At 41.7% G+C, this 15,753-nt stretch overlaps 2 protein-coding genes across 10 annotated transcripts; one reads left to right on the forward strand and one right to left on the reverse strand.

The window, feature by feature from the left end:
* Positions 1-80: 80 nt before the first annotated feature.
* Positions 81-8,478, reverse strand: ralaa (v-ral simian leukemia viral oncogene homolog Aa (ras related)). Of its 2 annotated transcripts, none has more exons than XM_015954797.3 (5): positions 8,341-8,478; positions 5,822-6,041; positions 5,535-5,743; positions 4,840-5,014; positions 81-4,753 (listed from the first exon to the last, which is right to left on the reverse strand). In XM_015954797.3, exons 2-5 carry the CDS (start codon positions 5,933-5,935, stop codon positions 4,631-4,633), a joined length of 621 nt encoding a protein of 206 aa, XP_015810283.1. In that variant the 5' UTR covers positions 5,936-6,041; positions 8,341-8,478; the 3' UTR covers positions 81-4,630. The 2 variants fall into 2 exon arrangements, with proteins under 2 accessions (XP_015810283.1, XP_054607382.1); XM_054751407.2 differs by lacking the exon at positions 8,341-8,478 and adding an exon at positions 8,096-8,232.
* Positions 7,559-15,184, forward strand: med1l (mediator complex subunit 1-like). Of its 8 annotated transcripts, none has more exons than XM_070553093.1 (17): positions 7,559-7,630; positions 8,767-8,855; positions 10,033-10,108; positions 10,179-10,233; positions 10,310-10,436; positions 10,514-10,542; positions 10,875-10,946; positions 11,038-11,112; positions 11,180-11,256; positions 11,325-11,387; positions 12,070-12,184; positions 12,293-12,417; positions 12,487-12,581; positions 12,653-12,851; positions 12,930-13,025; positions 13,745-13,836; positions 13,934-15,184. In XM_070553093.1, exons 2-17 carry the CDS (start codon positions 8,769-8,771, stop codon positions 14,105-14,107), a joined length of 1,557 nt encoding a protein of 518 aa, XP_070409194.1. In that variant the 5' UTR covers positions 7,559-7,630; positions 8,767-8,768; the 3' UTR covers positions 14,108-15,184. The 8 variants fall into 8 exon arrangements, with proteins under 8 accessions (XP_070409194.1, XP_070409193.1, XP_070409190.1 ...); XM_070553092.1 differs by lacking the exon at positions 7,559-7,630 and adding an exon at positions 7,697-8,084; XM_070553089.1 differs by lacking the exon at positions 7,559-7,630 and adding an exon at positions 8,160-8,244.
* Positions 15,185-15,753: the final 569 nt, after the last annotated feature.

Consider the following 15,753-nt stretch of genomic DNA (forward strand, 5'->3'; position numbering starts at 1 on the left):
TAAAACTCCGTTTGGCTAAAAAAGAATTCTTTCTGTAAAGATTAACCTGTTGAGTGAAAAAAGTACCCAGACACTTAGCGTAATATTATTAGTAATATCCAGTTTATTTGCCATTTCCAAATAACTCACAAAAACTAACTGAAATGTAAGCTCGACCTCTTGCATTCACAAACAGGCTACGTTAGTGGTTATGCTCAAATTAAGTAAACATGGAGGAAACATTGAACTCATGGCAAACATACACCCATCCGGCTATAAGGGCAGAGATGTTTAGCTTTATTCCGTAGTATTATTATAAAAGGCAGAACTAGTTATTTGGACATTCAGTTAGACAGTTTGCTCGTAGCTTTCACACAGATGTTGAAAATATTTGGGCCGTCAAGTTTATGACCTCATTTTTTACATGAGAATAAAGCAAAAATAATTAATTTCCTATAAAAACAAATGAAGGTGTTGTTACAGCAAGCGAGCACGATGGTGATCAGTAAGCTGCTGTGATGAAGACACACAGCTGTTAATATAACCTAAAGCCGCTCAGACCACATTAAGATCCTCAGTTTCTGTCACTTTAACTTGTGGGAGGGTAGGATCAGCGAGGGTTAGCCCTTAGAATGACTGAAACGGCTTTCCGTGTGCTCTGTCAAAGGCGTCCAAGCGTTTCAGGTTTGGCCTCCTTTTGTCTGAGCTTGACTCTCCCGTGTGCTTTTTGGTCAACGTCAAATATGTTTTCGTTCAGTTAGGAAGAGCCTGAACAGTTTGGGCATTAACTTTTATGGTCAGTGTTTTCTGGGAGCTATCTGAGGGACATTTCAGCCATTAGGAGTGTAAAAAAAAGAAAAGTAATTACCATCCAAAGATGGCTTCCTGAACAGCCTCTGCTCTGAGAAATAGCATGTCTTTGGGATTTGATGGCCCTCTGAGTGATTTTGTTTGGCCCCTGATTGCATTTCGACAGCTGCGTTTCCACTATAGAACATCCAGGAAGCTTTCAGGACTTTGTTGACGAGTGCGTGCAAAAGCACGACACATTACAGATGGGGTTACGGTTTGACAAAACAACAAGTTGGCTTTTTATCTTAACTTGCCAAAATAAAAATGCAAAACTTTCTGGAATCCGCAAACGGCAGACTGTCACAGACGGGACCGGGGTGGGGTGGGTTAGTATTTGTTTAGTCATGTGAACAGTGAATGAAATCATCTCAGAAGCATAAATGTGTGCGTTGTGTGTACATAATAACATAAATTCAGCTTTAATAATTTTCATTTTAGACAAAATCTGATTATTTTAGAAGCATTAATGTCAGTATATCGGTATCTGCAAATACCGGTTATTGGCCATAACTGTGATCTTAACATTGGATATCGGTATCGGCCAAAAATTTTCATATCGGTGCATCACTAACCAGAAGTAATGTTTTTTTACTACGCTTCGTTGAAGACCACAAAGCACTGAGAATTACGGAGTGGGGGGGGTCTGGCGTATTTTCGCCCAGTGATTCAACAGGGTGAGTTCTGAGTACATATCCCAGTTCAGGTACTCGACTGGTCCCTGAAACAGCCCAGAAAATCCTTTCTAGTCGGAAAGGCCATGCCAGGAAAGTCCGGTAAAGTTATCCAGAAGTTCAGGCAGTGGAAAGAGACATTACTATTCTAATTATCCCGATAAATATTCGTAAACCTGAAACCCACAAGCAGAACTCTAGGAACCTTGGCCCAAAAGACAAAATATTTTTTAAGAGTCTTCAAGGTCAAATCAGAGGCCATCCATGAAGCTCGAAGTAATTACTTAAAACTTTTACACAGAAACAGACGCTAAACTGGCTGAAAAACCCGTTAAATGCATCCGAGTTGTGGCGCGTCTATGAAGACTTGCCTCTTTAAAAGGCAGATTTTAAAACAAGGACGGTGCTCTGAAATATTCCACGGTTTCACATTTCCACTTTGCATAGACTCCTCATCTTTACTCTTGAAGACTGATTAGTGTGGATCTTCAACTCTGTCTGGCTATTAATATTACACAAAACCATCGTTTCAAAGTGTCTCAGTAAAACTAAGATTTAAGGGGAAATTTTCACTGAAGCTTTTGAAAACTGTCACACTGTTTTACCTTCATCTCACCTCTGAAACGATTCAGCTACAAAGAACAAAAATAAAAACAAGCACACGATTTTCATTATTATAACACAGCCTGGCACCAAATGTAGCAAAAGGAATAAAATTAAACTGAAGCACTGGCCGTCCAGGATTACAGGATGAGTGAGTGGGGATTATCCAGTTTCACATCCCACAGGAATTCCTAAAGCCCCCGTAACCCTGTTTAGTTGCACTCCCATGATAAGCTAGCTTACTCTATCTACTCAAACTTCGTAGTGCTGATTTCTTTATTCTCACTCACCAGAATTAGGAACTGGTCACTTATTTGTGAGCAGTTTTCTTTGGTGACTGACAGCTCATCCATTTTATTCCTAAATAATAAAAGTATTGAGTTTAAAACCACATAGGACCACATCTGGAAGCCATTAGTTTCATCGTAAGTGTCAGAACTTCACGTAGAAAAGACGTAGTGTTTCTGGAATCTCCTCTTATCAGAGCACCAGGGATTCCTCAGTCACAGCAGAAGGCAACGGCAGCCATTAGCCCGGCCTTTAGAAGCTAGGAGGCCAGTAACAAGTTCAGGTGTTGCTAAAATCCTTCTCGGCTTTAAGGGTTCGATGTGGTTTGTGCATTTTCGGAAGTGACTGAGAAAAGGGGGGGGGGGGAATACCCATATTTCTATAATCCAAGAAAAAAGAAAAATGACCCTTTGCAGACTAATATAGTGCTCAAGAACATTTCCAGGAGTAAAACAGGAAGGAATGGCATCAAATTTCAGCTCTGGTTTGGATAATGAAATGTTTAAATAAAGAAAAAATCCTCCCCAGGTTCAGATAAACTTTCATTTTTTCTTCTGTGGCAAATAGGGACCTGTGGTCGGTTTGCTTTTCCTACAAAGATGTTAAATTCATTAAATGGATTCAGGGCTTTCCTCCTATCTTCTTCCATTTAAAGTTATTTTTACTTGAACTCAACCTGCAGTCTGAGTACTTTATAAACAACAAGCGTTACAATGAAAGGTTCATTTAGGAGCTTCGGGGCACTGATGTATGATGGGATCTAAGGGCCGTTGTAGTTTAAATAGAACAGGAGCGGAACGTAGCAGGGGGGTTAAACTCCTAGATAAGTTGCAGAAATGCTGAGATTAATAAAATATTTTAATTTAAAAAAATGACCAGTGCCTACTGTTTTTTTTTTGTTTGTTTGCATGAAGAAAATACTAATTTAATAACAAAAGTCTAAAAGTACAAAACTAGAACTGGTAGATGTTTGTTTTTAACCATAAATTTAACACTTTAAGAATATCTGGACATTCTTTTAATTTTCTACTTTATTCTTGGGAATTTTTAAGTTAATGATCAATTTAAAGGGACAATGTGCAGTTTTTACCGTTAATCTGGAAAGATCCATCGAAACATTGAAAATGAATAAAATAATGTCCAATCGTTGAAAAATATTGGTGGCTTCGTACCACATAACCATCAAAATCAGGTCTAAAGGGGGACGCCATATTAGATGCCATGTTTCCTTCTGGCCAGCTTGGGGTCCTGCGCCTGTCGATGACATCACACCAGATGATTGGCTGGAAGAACGGCTTATGGAAGTTACATTACCACGTTCAAAATCATTTAAGCAGTAAGAAACATGAATTTAATAACAAAACTGCTGAACTCTTTCCAAAACATGCATGAAAGAACAGAATAAAAAAAGAAATGAAATACATTTTGGCCGAGTGGTATTGCCGTAATAAGATGATGTCATCAGCAGGCGCAGAACTCAAGCAGTTCCGGAAACTACAGCGCCAGAAATCTAGCATCAGCATTCCTTTGATGGAATTAACTGAAGGATCATCAAAGTCTGAGGAGCCACGCCGAGGTTGCATGCTTTCTTCTCCGCAGGTAACGACATTTACTGTAATGTTTTTTTTAAACCAGCGACAGTCATGGCGATATGTTGTAAAATTACCCCGAAATGTATGTACTGCCCCCTAGTGCCAGGATACTACACACTGCCACTTTAAGTGTTTCAGTAAATTCACTTCCCTATATTTTTTTTTTCACAAATTTCTAACTTTAAAATGTCAATATCAGTTTTATTTTTGTAAATTTGTGTGTTTTAGATAAGGACATTTTCACACTTTTCCTTGCAAATGAAGGACTTTCAAGAACAATAATTGTATTTTTGTGTTTCTATGTAAATATGACATTAATCTCTACATTTCTTCTAGGATTTCATTCCCTCAGCTCTATATCCATATTTAATTTCTTTTAAATCAAAGACGGCCCCAATATGTTGTCAGAGTTTAAAAAAATAATAATAATAAAATAAAAAGAGTATTTGAATCCTAAATTATTTGGAGTGTCAGCACATAAAAAGTTAGAGTTATAAATGGTGGATGGAGTGCCGTCTTTACTACTTCCTGACACGGATGTCCTGTTAGCCAGAAACAGGAAGTGGTGTTCAGGTATGGGCACAAAATAAATGCAAAAGTCTGAGAAATGTATATGTACACAAGCAGCTAACCTGCAGAACTTCACTATAAAATACAGCATCTCTCTCTAATTCTCTTAGCCAAACTTTTACTTTTCTTCTTCCCGTTCTTTTCTTTGCTGTCTTCCATTTTCCTCGCTCGGATCTCTCTCATCAGGTCAAAAAACACCTGGACAGAAATAAACAAAATAAAATCTTGTTCTATTTGCTCCAGGTAAACACGGTGGGGCGACTGTAACAGGTGTGCCAACAAACCTTGTCAACATTGGCGCGGGTTTTGGCAGAAGTCTCCACGTAGCACACCCCCCACTGCTCAGCGCGGGCCTTGGCTTCGTCCGCGCTCACCTGCCGCCGGTCGTCCAAGTCCGACTTGTTACCCACCAGGAGGAAGGGCACGTTCTCATCCTCCTTCACTCGCAGAATCTGCTCTCTGCAAAACAGAGACGATGGATAGAAACAAAGCTCTGTAGGTGGTTTGGTTTAGAACAGCTGATAAAACTTGAAGGGATTTCATTTTGATGCACCCGTAGATCCTCCACCAGGGGGCAGTAGACAGAGCTGGATTTGAAAGTGATGATTGTTCTGCAGTAATTAATGAATCATTGGATAAAAGCAGATGGCTGCACGGTGGCACTGCTGATAGCACTGTAGCCTCTCCACAGGAAGGTTGCAGGTTTGAATCCCAGCAGCAACATTCCTAAGCGGAGTTAGCATGTGCGGGTTTTTTCACACGGACAAAAAAAAAACGTTTACTTCAGGTTAATTAGACTTCATCTTGTTCCTAAGAGTGAGTGAGGGGTTGTTCGTCTCTGTGGTGGACTAGAGATCTGTCTAGGATGCCCCCCCCCCCCCCCCTCACCTAATGACTGCTGGGGTTAAGCACCAGCTTCTACTGCTTTCAGATCACGAGTCAGTGAGAGGATTGACTGTAACATAATTATAAAATGTACCTGAAATCTACTGTTGCTGCGAACGACTCCAGTTCTGTGATGGAAAACACGCAGAGGAAGCCCTCTCCGCTACGGAAGTAGTTATCCCGGATGGCTGCGTAGTCCTCTTGGCCAGCCGTGTCGAGGATGTCAATCTGCACCTCCTCCCCGTCCAGCACCACTTTCTTCCTGTAGCTGTCTGCTTTAGTGGGCTCATAGTCCTCCACAAACTTCAAAGAAACATCAGCAGTTAAGATGAAAAGGCCTAAAATGAGTAAATCATTCATTCACCACTGCGATGCACTGACCTCGTCATACATGAACTGGAGGGTGAGGGCGGACTTCCCCACTCCTCCACTGCCCACCATGATCACTTTGTGAAGAGCTAGTGAGTTCTGTCCTTTTGGCTTCGCAGCTGCCATGACTCTGCGTTGATGCGCGTGTCGGGGGGAGAAAGCTCAAGGTGATGGGAGGAATGGTGAAGAGGTGAGAGGATTCCAGGTGAAGCAAAAGGCTCAATGAAGACTCCTGTGGGGGTTGAATGAAAGAGAGAGAGAGGGAATTTGCATCATGAATTCCAAAACCTGCATTTAATTTCAGCAGGTAAATCGACAGGAGAAAGTTGTTTTACAACAAATGTGGTGCAGGAACACAACAGATAGATTAAAAATATGATTCCCCCCCCCCCTTCATTCCTCACATTTTCCTCTTTGAAATGCAATATTAACTCATTCACTGCCAGTGACGACTAAAGTCGTCATTTGCATTTTTTTACTGTTTGAGCATCAGAACGAGCCCCCGCGCTGAGAGAACAAACATCTCAGCCCTGAAGCCGATCTTCATCCACATACGCCAGACGTCACATGATCAGGTAGCAAATCATCCATGTAATTAGGAGATCGTTTTGGGCCGTTCCTGTTAAAAAAGTGAGGCGCGAACCGGAAAAGCTTCCGCCGATCACAATTCAACAACGGATTATGAAAGAACGGATAACGCTGGAAACACACGGATTCTTCCTGATGTAAGAGGTGAGTCTCCTCTGTTTCTGTTGTTTAGGCGTCGACATCATCCTAGCGCGCAACGTTCTGTGACTCTTAAAAAACAGTAAAAATGGTGAGAAACGCTGGCAGCGAAGGCCGTTAGCGATCAGGAAACAGCTGGCAGTGAATGAGTTAATGTAGAAAAAGTGCTTGAGCACAGCTGTGTTACGCAGGCATAAAAGGAGTCTTTCACAGGTTGGATTAGAGAATTTCTAATGATGGACAACTCTGTTGGCCGAAAATCTTATAATCCACAGGTTTAAACTCAATCAACGCAGAAAAATCTCTTTTTGCAAAGATGAAAACGTTAGAAGTCATTTTCAGGCTGGAAGCAGCGCAGGAAAAGAAAAAAACATAGTTGTTCATCATTTTAGGTGGACGCTGAAACAAATCCTGTGGTCTGAATAATAATTGTAGGAGAGGACGGAACTAGACTCCTTTTCCTAACAAACGCTGTCAAAATAAGCATCTGATTTAAAATAATAATAATAATAATTCACACACTGCCAGTGATGGTAAGCTACTATGTAGCCACAGCCGCCCTGGAGCGGCCTGACAGAGGCAAGGCTGCCATTTGGCGCTGTCTGCCCCTCTGACCACCACCAACACAGGCAAGATGGGTGAAGTGTCTTGCCCAAGGACACAACAGCAGAATACCCCTGGCGGGAGCTGGAATCAGACCCATGACCCTCCGATCATGAGGCAACCCGCTCTACCACCTGAACTACTGCTGCCCTAAATGCTCTTTTATGTAAATTACAAACTGCTTCATTTCAAATCAAACAATCCGACTATAGCCGTGTGATGAGCAGCAAGTCATGAGGAATCGTAAGACCTGGTGGTGTTTCCCTTTCTTTGACAGCGTTGAGTCAACTCGGACACATGCTACAGTTATTTAGAGGTCAGATTGTCAGTACGAACGACCCACAACCACCATGACAGAAGCAGGATGTCCAGAAAAGTATGTTTCCTACCCAGGCCAGGCAGACCTCTGGGGATAAATAAGGGAATGATGCCAATAGTTCATTAGCCAAATTAACGTAGAAATCTATACCCTGGAAGTCAATACAACGATTGGTGAGGCTCTTTTAACTAAATTAATCTGGACATACAATAAGAACATGGGTGGAAATGAAGGCGATCATTCATAATGTGTTTAAATTTAGATCATTTCTTGACAAAGCTGCACCGTCACGATACAAAACTCATGTTAGGAAGAGGGCAGATGAAAGTAAAGAGACTACACGGACCACAGCGTGACCAAACCTGTAAAAAAAATAATCTGTGAATCATTACATTGCACATAAATAACGACAAAAGCTCGGTGGGGTTTTTTCGATGCTAACTTAGCAGACTGAGAGCTGTATCCAAATTCTTACAGTAAATAGGAAGAAGTCATAAATAGCAGTAATCATCACGTCAGCGTTAACTCGTTACCAGGTTTACATTTTAACTGTTATTAATCTAGCCACAGTGGTAGACTAAGTGGGCTATGTGGCTAAAAGGCTAACCAAACCCAACAAGCCAGCAGGTAAACGTCACCTGATTTGTAATGAGCAGCTGAGGGAGGTCAGCCTAATTGTAGCGGCTCCGAAAACGTCTGAAATCCCAATTTTTGACAAATTCCAGCAACAGATGCTCGGTCGATGCTCTCAAATTCAGCAGCAAGCTAGCACCACAGCTAAAGCCAAGCAAGTAGCTAACTACAACATAACCACGTTAAAAACGTAAAAGCGTGACTAGCACGCACAATTGAAAGCTCTTCATTTGCGCGAAAAACCACCTACCTGTTTCAAGAAAGCTTAAATCGAGGCGGAGAAATAAAAATAGCTAGCTGTTAGTTAGCTCATGGCTAGCTTCGTGGCTAACTCAAGGGACTGTTAGCAGCAGACTGACTGAGCGTCCTGTGGGCTTGGCTCCGTCTGACAACGCCCGCCCGTCGGAGACAACCAGACAACAGTCCGTTTAACTCCGATTTTCACAAAATAACGATAAAATAATCTCGTGGTAACCCGCCTGGTGCATAGAAAACCGAAAACACATAGCATATGACTGAATAATAAGTATGATGATGGCACGTGAGCAGCTAAGGAATTTAAAATTCGTGTTTTTGTTTAAAATTTTAATACAAATTTACTGTACGTTTTACGGTTACAGCCAAATACACAACTTCATTTTTGATGGAATTATTTGATTGTCTTTCTTTTGTTAAGTGATGAAGGACGCCATAATTTCCAACCTGCACACTAAGTTCGCAGAGAAGACTTGGAATGATACTTTTCAGCTGGTTCGAAGATGCATGGTGAGACAAACGTGCATCTCAACAAAACTCAATTCACACGTTGAAGTGTGGTCCAGTGGACCGGTTTTTAATAAACATCTTACCTGTTGAAGATGGCTCTGAACAACCTCAGTTTGGAGAAATGGATTTGTTTTGATTGACCTAAAGTGCTGGGACATAAGAATGTGTAGGTTTTACCATTAATCTCTGGAAATCTCAATTGAAATATTGTTGAAAATGAATTAAATGACGCTCAGTTGTTGTAAAATATTGGTGGCTTTTTAAAATGTAACCATAAAAATCGGGTCTAAAATACATGAGAGCAGGTCTAAGTATCTGGGTGGCGCCATATTAGACACAGTGTTTACTTCTACAGGAGCTCATGAGGACAAAACACATTTATTGATTTAATAATACATTCCACCCAGAAGTATATCGACTAGCTTCATCTCCTTTCTGCTGCAAATAACTGCAGAATTTTCCATATAATGTGAAATTTATGGATAAATCACCTACAAAAGATCAGATTAGATATTTTTCTTTGCTAAACTGTGACCTAGACTGGGAGATCAGCTGTGAATTTGTACCCTTTGTGCTCATGTGGTCCAGTTAGATCATTCATACTGGAACACACGAGTCTTTGTTTCAAAATAGAGAAACACAGCGGTTTGACACTTTTCTTGAACTTTTTATTTCTTCCTGCAACGTTTGCATTTATTCTGGCCTTGTTCTAGCTCTAAATGCAGATTTCTGCTGTCTGGGTGAACACAAGTTTACATTTTGTGTAGATTTCAGAGTTCAGATGGTGCATGTTAACACTGCAAGGCTGAGACTGTGAAAAAAAGAGTGAGTTAGTTTTCTTTAGATTAGTCACGGGTGGAGCAGCAGAGTAGATAATGCTTGTGGATTAATCTAAAGTGGAGCTTGGCAGTGGCTAGTCTCTGGAGTCCGGTTGGGAAGCGTGATTATTCTGTGGTCTGGAGTGATGTGTGGTCCGATGGGATAATGCTGCATTGGCTAGTTGGCGCTGATGGACCCAGAAAGGTTTAAAGCGTCTCAGTGTCAATATTTCTCTTTGCCATGGTGTCACGCAGCTTTGTGTTCCACGGTGGCACGGGCAGGCTGTTGACACAAGCCTCTCACTGCAGTACAACCAGCCCTTTGTTGGCGTTTTAACTCCTTTTTTGTCTCACAACAGGAGAAATCCAGAGATGAGTCCAAACCTTGTGAACCTCTTGTTAGAGCTCTGGAAAGAATCCAGAAGGTGCTTCATGGTAAACAAACACACGTTCGCATCACGTGTCTGAGAGCATGGATCTGATGGTTTTTGTTCTGGTGTTCCAGCTTCCTCTCTGAGCACCATCATGTCACGGTTGGAGATGATAGCCAAGCAACAAGGGTAGAATTCACTGTTCTCTGCTGTTCTTTTACTAAACTAGATCTGTGTCGTAAAATGATCTATCTGCATTCTAAAGGATGGGCTTCCACATCACCGAGTCCACCTGCTACCTGACAGCTGACCTGTTTTATGTGGAGGTGTTGCTGCTGCCATGTGGTGAAGTGCAGGAGGTGAAGGTGGCTCCACATGGAGAACCTCCTGCTGTATGTCTCCAATAAGCACTCTAAGCACCACTTTCTTTTGATATTTGTGATAATTTTATGCATTTCCCCCCCAATAGTCCAGCAAGTTCCTTCTGCATCTGCTGAGGTGAGAGGTAGTTGTCTTAATTCCTATTAGACGTTTATGTTTCTGAGATTTGCTGCAGGAAAATTATGCAAAAAGGAAAAATGGCTGCACCGGTGGTGGTTAATGGCACAAATAAACTGTCCTCACCTTTTTGTTGGGTAATTCTCGAATCTTCATTTAACAAAATAGTTTTTAGAGCTGGGATAAGTTGCACATCTGCTGCTTTTATTCTGAAAAAAAGATCACTCTCCAAAGAAAGAAAACTGACTAAACATGAGGAGCTTCAGTGCAGAGCGATGGACCAGGGAGTCTGACCTAAAACGTCCTAAAATCCAGACTGTTTCATTTCAAAGGTCCCAAAATTTTGCAGATTTCTCCGTGAGGTTGAGATGCCTGTTTACCCAGTATGACATCCCCGGAGACAAGTATGTATCCACTATTAAAATATTATTTAGTTCTTTTTTTCTGATTTGAGTCTCTTGTGGGGCTTTAGCAGCTTTTGTCACTTTTTCCCAGTGAAATGAAGTTAAAACTGTTGACGTCACTTCAGCATCTCTGGAAAGACCTGCAATTAATATCAGACTTGCAAAAGTAGGTAAATATTTTACTATTTTAAAGGCAAAATAATTGGAATTTAATTATTTGTTTTTGCAATCAGGGAATCTAAACAATTTGACTCCCAAATGGATTTGATCAACTACGGCAAGGTTGGCCTTTTAATCACAGGAAAGGAAGGTACAGCGATAAATTAGCCAAGTATGCATTTATAAATAAAACATTTAAAGTATTTTTTTAAATTCCAGATTTTTCTATGGCTCTCCAGTTTTACGCCCCGCCCACTGATGTCCTAAAAGCCTCCAACTCATGTAAGAAACAAACTTTAAAGCAACACTAATTAAGTTTCTTCCTTCTTCTCCCTACTGGTTTAATGCTGAACGCTAACGGTCGTAAGCAAGCCTGCTCTAGCTAGTGGTAACAACAAGCTAATGCTAACACAAGCTAATGCTAGCTTGATCATGAATAACCTATGAAGTGAAAAGATCCACACTGTTGGACTATAAATATTACAAGTCTAGTAGCAACAATGCCAGGTCACCATCAGTCTGATTTCGTAGCCTCCTTTACCACCCTCAAACGATAGGCGCCATTGTTCACCCTGGTTTTAGCTCTTTTCTTCGCCTCCACAGACTTTACTTTCTTAAAACCCCACCAAATTCTTCTTCCTCTGACTTGTCTGCGAACTAAAACAAGCTAACTGCTAGCTTTTACATTAGCTACTGACAGTAAACAGCTATTGCTATAAAACAGGTAGAGGCCACCCACAAGTGTTCCTACCCAAACCATAAACCTAAGTCCAGTTTCTGGTCACCAGAGGACTACAGAGTGTTGTCCGTGAAGCTGCTCAAGTTTCTAGCTCAATACCTACTATAAGCAGTTTGAAAGCAATAGCTTAAAGTGTTAAAAACTCTTTAGTGTTGCTTTAAAAAAGACACATTCAACCTTTTTCTTGCAGTTGAATTGTGATTTTCTGTTCATGTTTTTATAAAGCTGATTTGGAACCAGGCATCCAGGCAGCCCAAGTTACAGTTGGCCTCAGCAACGTGACTCTTAAACTTCCAATGGCGTCTGTCATCCTGCAGCCTCCTGCACTGGATCCCCAGGGGTTGGTGTTTTAGTGTTTTAATCTCTCACTCAGCTGGACTTTTTTCATTTCAGCGAGTCTTTCGCACAGCCGCTGGAGCTAACAGTAAATCTGTCCTGCATGGGGCAGCTGTCCTGTGTTTGCTCCGCTCAGTGAGGTGCAGAATGAGACGTTCCCTGCCTGCTTCTTGCTCAGGCTGCAGCCACCAATCCCTCTGATGATGCCTTTTGTTGAGAAGCTCAGACAAATAACAGGTTAAACTATTTTTGCAGGTTCAAATGTAGTAACAAACATATTTTTACACTGATGCTCCTGTCATATAGATATTGCTGTACCTGATGCTCACCTGCAGGGGTCACCCTTACCCCAGCTGCTTGTAAGATCACCAAATGCATGCTGGAAGGAGATTTTTACAGTGGTATGAGTATGCATTGACTATTTAATAAACTTAATTCTACAGTTTTAGTTATTCAGTACTCGTTTTTCCAGCCCTCTCCTGGCGGCCCGATGCACAGTTGCATTTTCCCTGAAGCTGCGTGGGATGTACCCACACAGAAAGCAGTCTTAGTGGACAGGGTTCCCTTCACTCAACCAGCCCACATCCCATCTCTGCTGGAGCTGCTGCGCCATCAGTGTGCCATTAACACCCTGCTGAGGACCTGCACCTCCGGCCGGCGCTCCAGTCCAGGTGTGATGTTAACAAAATATGCTAGGCTGCTGATGTCCTTTTATTTGTGTTTCACTTTACTGATGCGGATCCCTTCAGGTGAGATTGGTGACCTGCCTTATGAAGTCCTCCCAGAGTCTTCTACCAGCTTTTCGGTGACCTTCCACCGACCCCACGCTGACTCCCTCGCTGTCTGTGAGCACCTGTTTTATGTAGATTATTTTTGTTTTACTGAGATTAAACCAGTCTCAAAAATCTGTCATTTACACACAAATCTATAGTTAGCTGTAGCACCGTTAGCACTCGGAGTACATGTTGTTAATGGCTTTCAGCTACATAAATGTCACATTTAAACTTAGTGTCTTTAAACCCCCCCCCCCCCCCCCCCCCCCCCCACTGTCCTAATGGGTGTGACCCCGCGAGGAAAGCCCAAGGGATAAACCATCAACCCTGCTCAATGGTCAACTTTCCTCGCGGGGTCACACCCATTAGGACAGTGGGAGGGTTAAAAATGACTGAGTTGTAGCCATTTTGTGTTTGGGAAGGTCGATTGGCTATGGCGGCCATCTTGAATCCCAAACAAACTGTAACAAATTGTGGCTTTAGATCTGGTGATGTAAGACTCATTAATAATCCATTCAGAGGCTCATGAGATATTTAGTCCATAAAAAAACCAAACATGGTCATGATCAACTTCAGTCTTTACTGTAGTCTGACTAGCTGTTATCTTATCAATCTTATTACAACTAAAGTATTTCTCTAAACTGAGGCTGCTCAGAGAGCTATCTGCAGAGGAGAAAACTGATGAAAGAAAATCAAAAAGATCTCAAACAATCTGAACCATCCCTTAGTCCAGCTAGAGTTGTAGTGCACCAGTAGGTGATGGAGCATCATGATCTCCTTCGTCTCTACAGTGATGGTGAGCGTTCCCAACCCACGTCAGATCACGTGCAAGCTGTTTGGTGTAGGAATATGTGACCTGTCGCTGGATGAACACATCTCCACAGTTATGAACAGGTTTTTTTTTATTTTTGTATCATAAATTAACTCTTTTATGGTTTCAGAGCTTTTCAAATGATATTCTTAATTCGTCTCGGCTCTAGTTGCATGTCCATCCCTGTGACCATGACGACGTTATACGGCAGACTGGAGGAAATCTTCTCTGTCGCCACAGAAGTAGAAAAAGACTCCTCGAGTCCTGCGATGGACATCAGCTGAGAGTCGCCCACGCTTGTCCAAGGGACGACCGCGCCAGAGGACAGCGTCTGTGTTTGTGATTCAGCCAAATCTGAGCTGCTTTCTGGAATAAACTCCAGCGCTCCTGACAACACTTAAACATTCTAGCTGTGGGTGGGTTTCCTTGGAGATGATATAAACATGAAAAAGTGTGGCATCATTTGTTTTCTTCACCCACTTTATCCAAGAAATGTGTGCTGCGACTCTGCGTTTGTCCGGTGGAGATGCTGATATGCAGCCACTGGAGGTTGGATTTGTCTTGTTGTGCATTCCAGAGTGGCACAGATTGCTAGTTATAGAGGTTTGAGGTCTGAGATTTGACCTCAGATGGCCAGAAGCCCAGCTGCTCGGTACCGGCCAAGCCAATCTAACACTTTAAAGACGTTCTGGATGGCTTTAAAGCAAACACATTAAAATGAGAAGCATTTAGGATGTGTTTTTGTTGAATGAGATTTCCAAAAGCATTAAAAAGGTATTTTGGGGCATTTTTAGACATCTCTGCATTAGAATTCGATAGGATTTCAGAAATGACCCCTGAAATCAGCAGGTGATTGGAATCTGTGGTCATGCTACCAACATTCAGACATTTAATAAATTTTTTGTGACATCGTCATTGCTAATCACTAATCCATGCTAGCAATAAGGAATCGCTCATGTGGAAATTTTACTTGCTGGACCACAGCTTTCTAGTTATCAGATATTTTAAGTGTATTTGGTAATTATAGTTTTGAGATGCATCAGAATTAGCCAAAATTCACATCTTCATTTCCAAGTAACTTCACTTCCTGAATGGCCCAGGACTGATAGGCTAACAGCCAGTCAGAGCTCAGTTAAGGCCAAAGCAGTTTGCTTCCATATTAAAACAATTCCAATTTCCTAAGTTTCCCATCAGTTCATCCAAAAGTTATGTTCGAAACCTCTACTCTGCCATCAGTTTAGCATAAAAGGGTTACTTCAATGGAAGCATTAGCAGTTACTGCTACATTTGACCCCTAAATGCACCAAAGTGCCTGCCTGGCAACCTATCCTACATACAGTCAGGTCCATAAATATTGGGACATCGACACAATGCTAACATTTCTGGCTCTATACACCACCACAATGGATATCATGAAACGAAGAAGACGTGCTTTAACTGCAGACTGTCAGCTTTTATTTGAGGGTATTTACATCCAAATCAGGTGAACGGTGTAGGAACTACAACAGTTTGCATATGTGCCTCCCCCTTGTTAAGGGACCAAAAGTAATGGGACAATTGGCTTCTGAGCTGTTCCATGGCCAGGTGTGTGTTATTCTCTCATTATCCCAATTACAATGAGCAGATAAAAGGTCCAGAGTTCATTTCAAGTGTGCTATTTGCATTTGGAATCTGTTGCTGTCAACTGTCAAGATGAGATCCAAAGAGCTGTCACTATCAGTGAAGCAAGCCATCATTAGGCTGAAAAAACAAAAGAAACCTTTCAGAGTGATAGCAAAAACATTAGGGGTGGCCAAAACAACAGTTTGGAACATTCTCAAAAAGAAGGAATGCACCAGTGAGCTCAGCAACACCAAAAGATCACGGAAAACAACTGTGGTGGATGACCGAAGAATCCTTTCCCTGGTGAAGAAAACACCCTTCACAACAGTTGGCCAGATCAAGAACACTCTCCAGGAGGTAGGTGTATCTGTGTCAAAGTCAACAATC

The sequence above is a fragment of the Nothobranchius furzeri genome, chromosome 7 (assembly GCF_043380555.1).
Source record: "Nothobranchius furzeri strain GRZ-AD chromosome 7, NfurGRZ-RIMD1, whole genome shotgun sequence".
In the NCBI taxonomy this organism is placed as follows: domain Eukaryota; kingdom Metazoa; phylum Chordata; class Actinopteri; order Cyprinodontiformes; family Nothobranchiidae; genus Nothobranchius; species Nothobranchius furzeri.

Bases quoted from the DNA above. Each gene is read 5' to 3' on its own strand.
- ralaa (XM_015954797.3), bottom strand. From the start codon at position 5,935: ATGGCAGCTGCGAAGCCAAAAGGACAGAACTCACTAGCTCTTCACAAA. The intron at 5,015-5,534 runs GTACATTTTATA...TCTGTTTTGCAG, and splicing joins GCAGCAACAGTAGATTTCAG to AGAGCAGATTCTGCGAGTGA. The intron at 4,754-4,839 runs GTTTGTTGGCAC...ATTTCTGTCCAG, and splicing joins CCCGCGCCAATGTTGACAAG to GTGTTTTTTGACCTGATGAG.
- med1l (XM_070553089.1), top strand. The intron at 10,109-10,178 runs GTAAACAAACAC...CTGGTGTTCCAG, and splicing joins AATCCAGAAGGTGCTTCATG to CTTCCTCTCTGAGCACCATC. The intron at 10,543-10,874 runs GTGAGAGGTAGT...TTCATTTCAAAG, and splicing joins TTCCTTCTGCATCTGCTGAG to GTCCCAAAATTTTGCAGATT.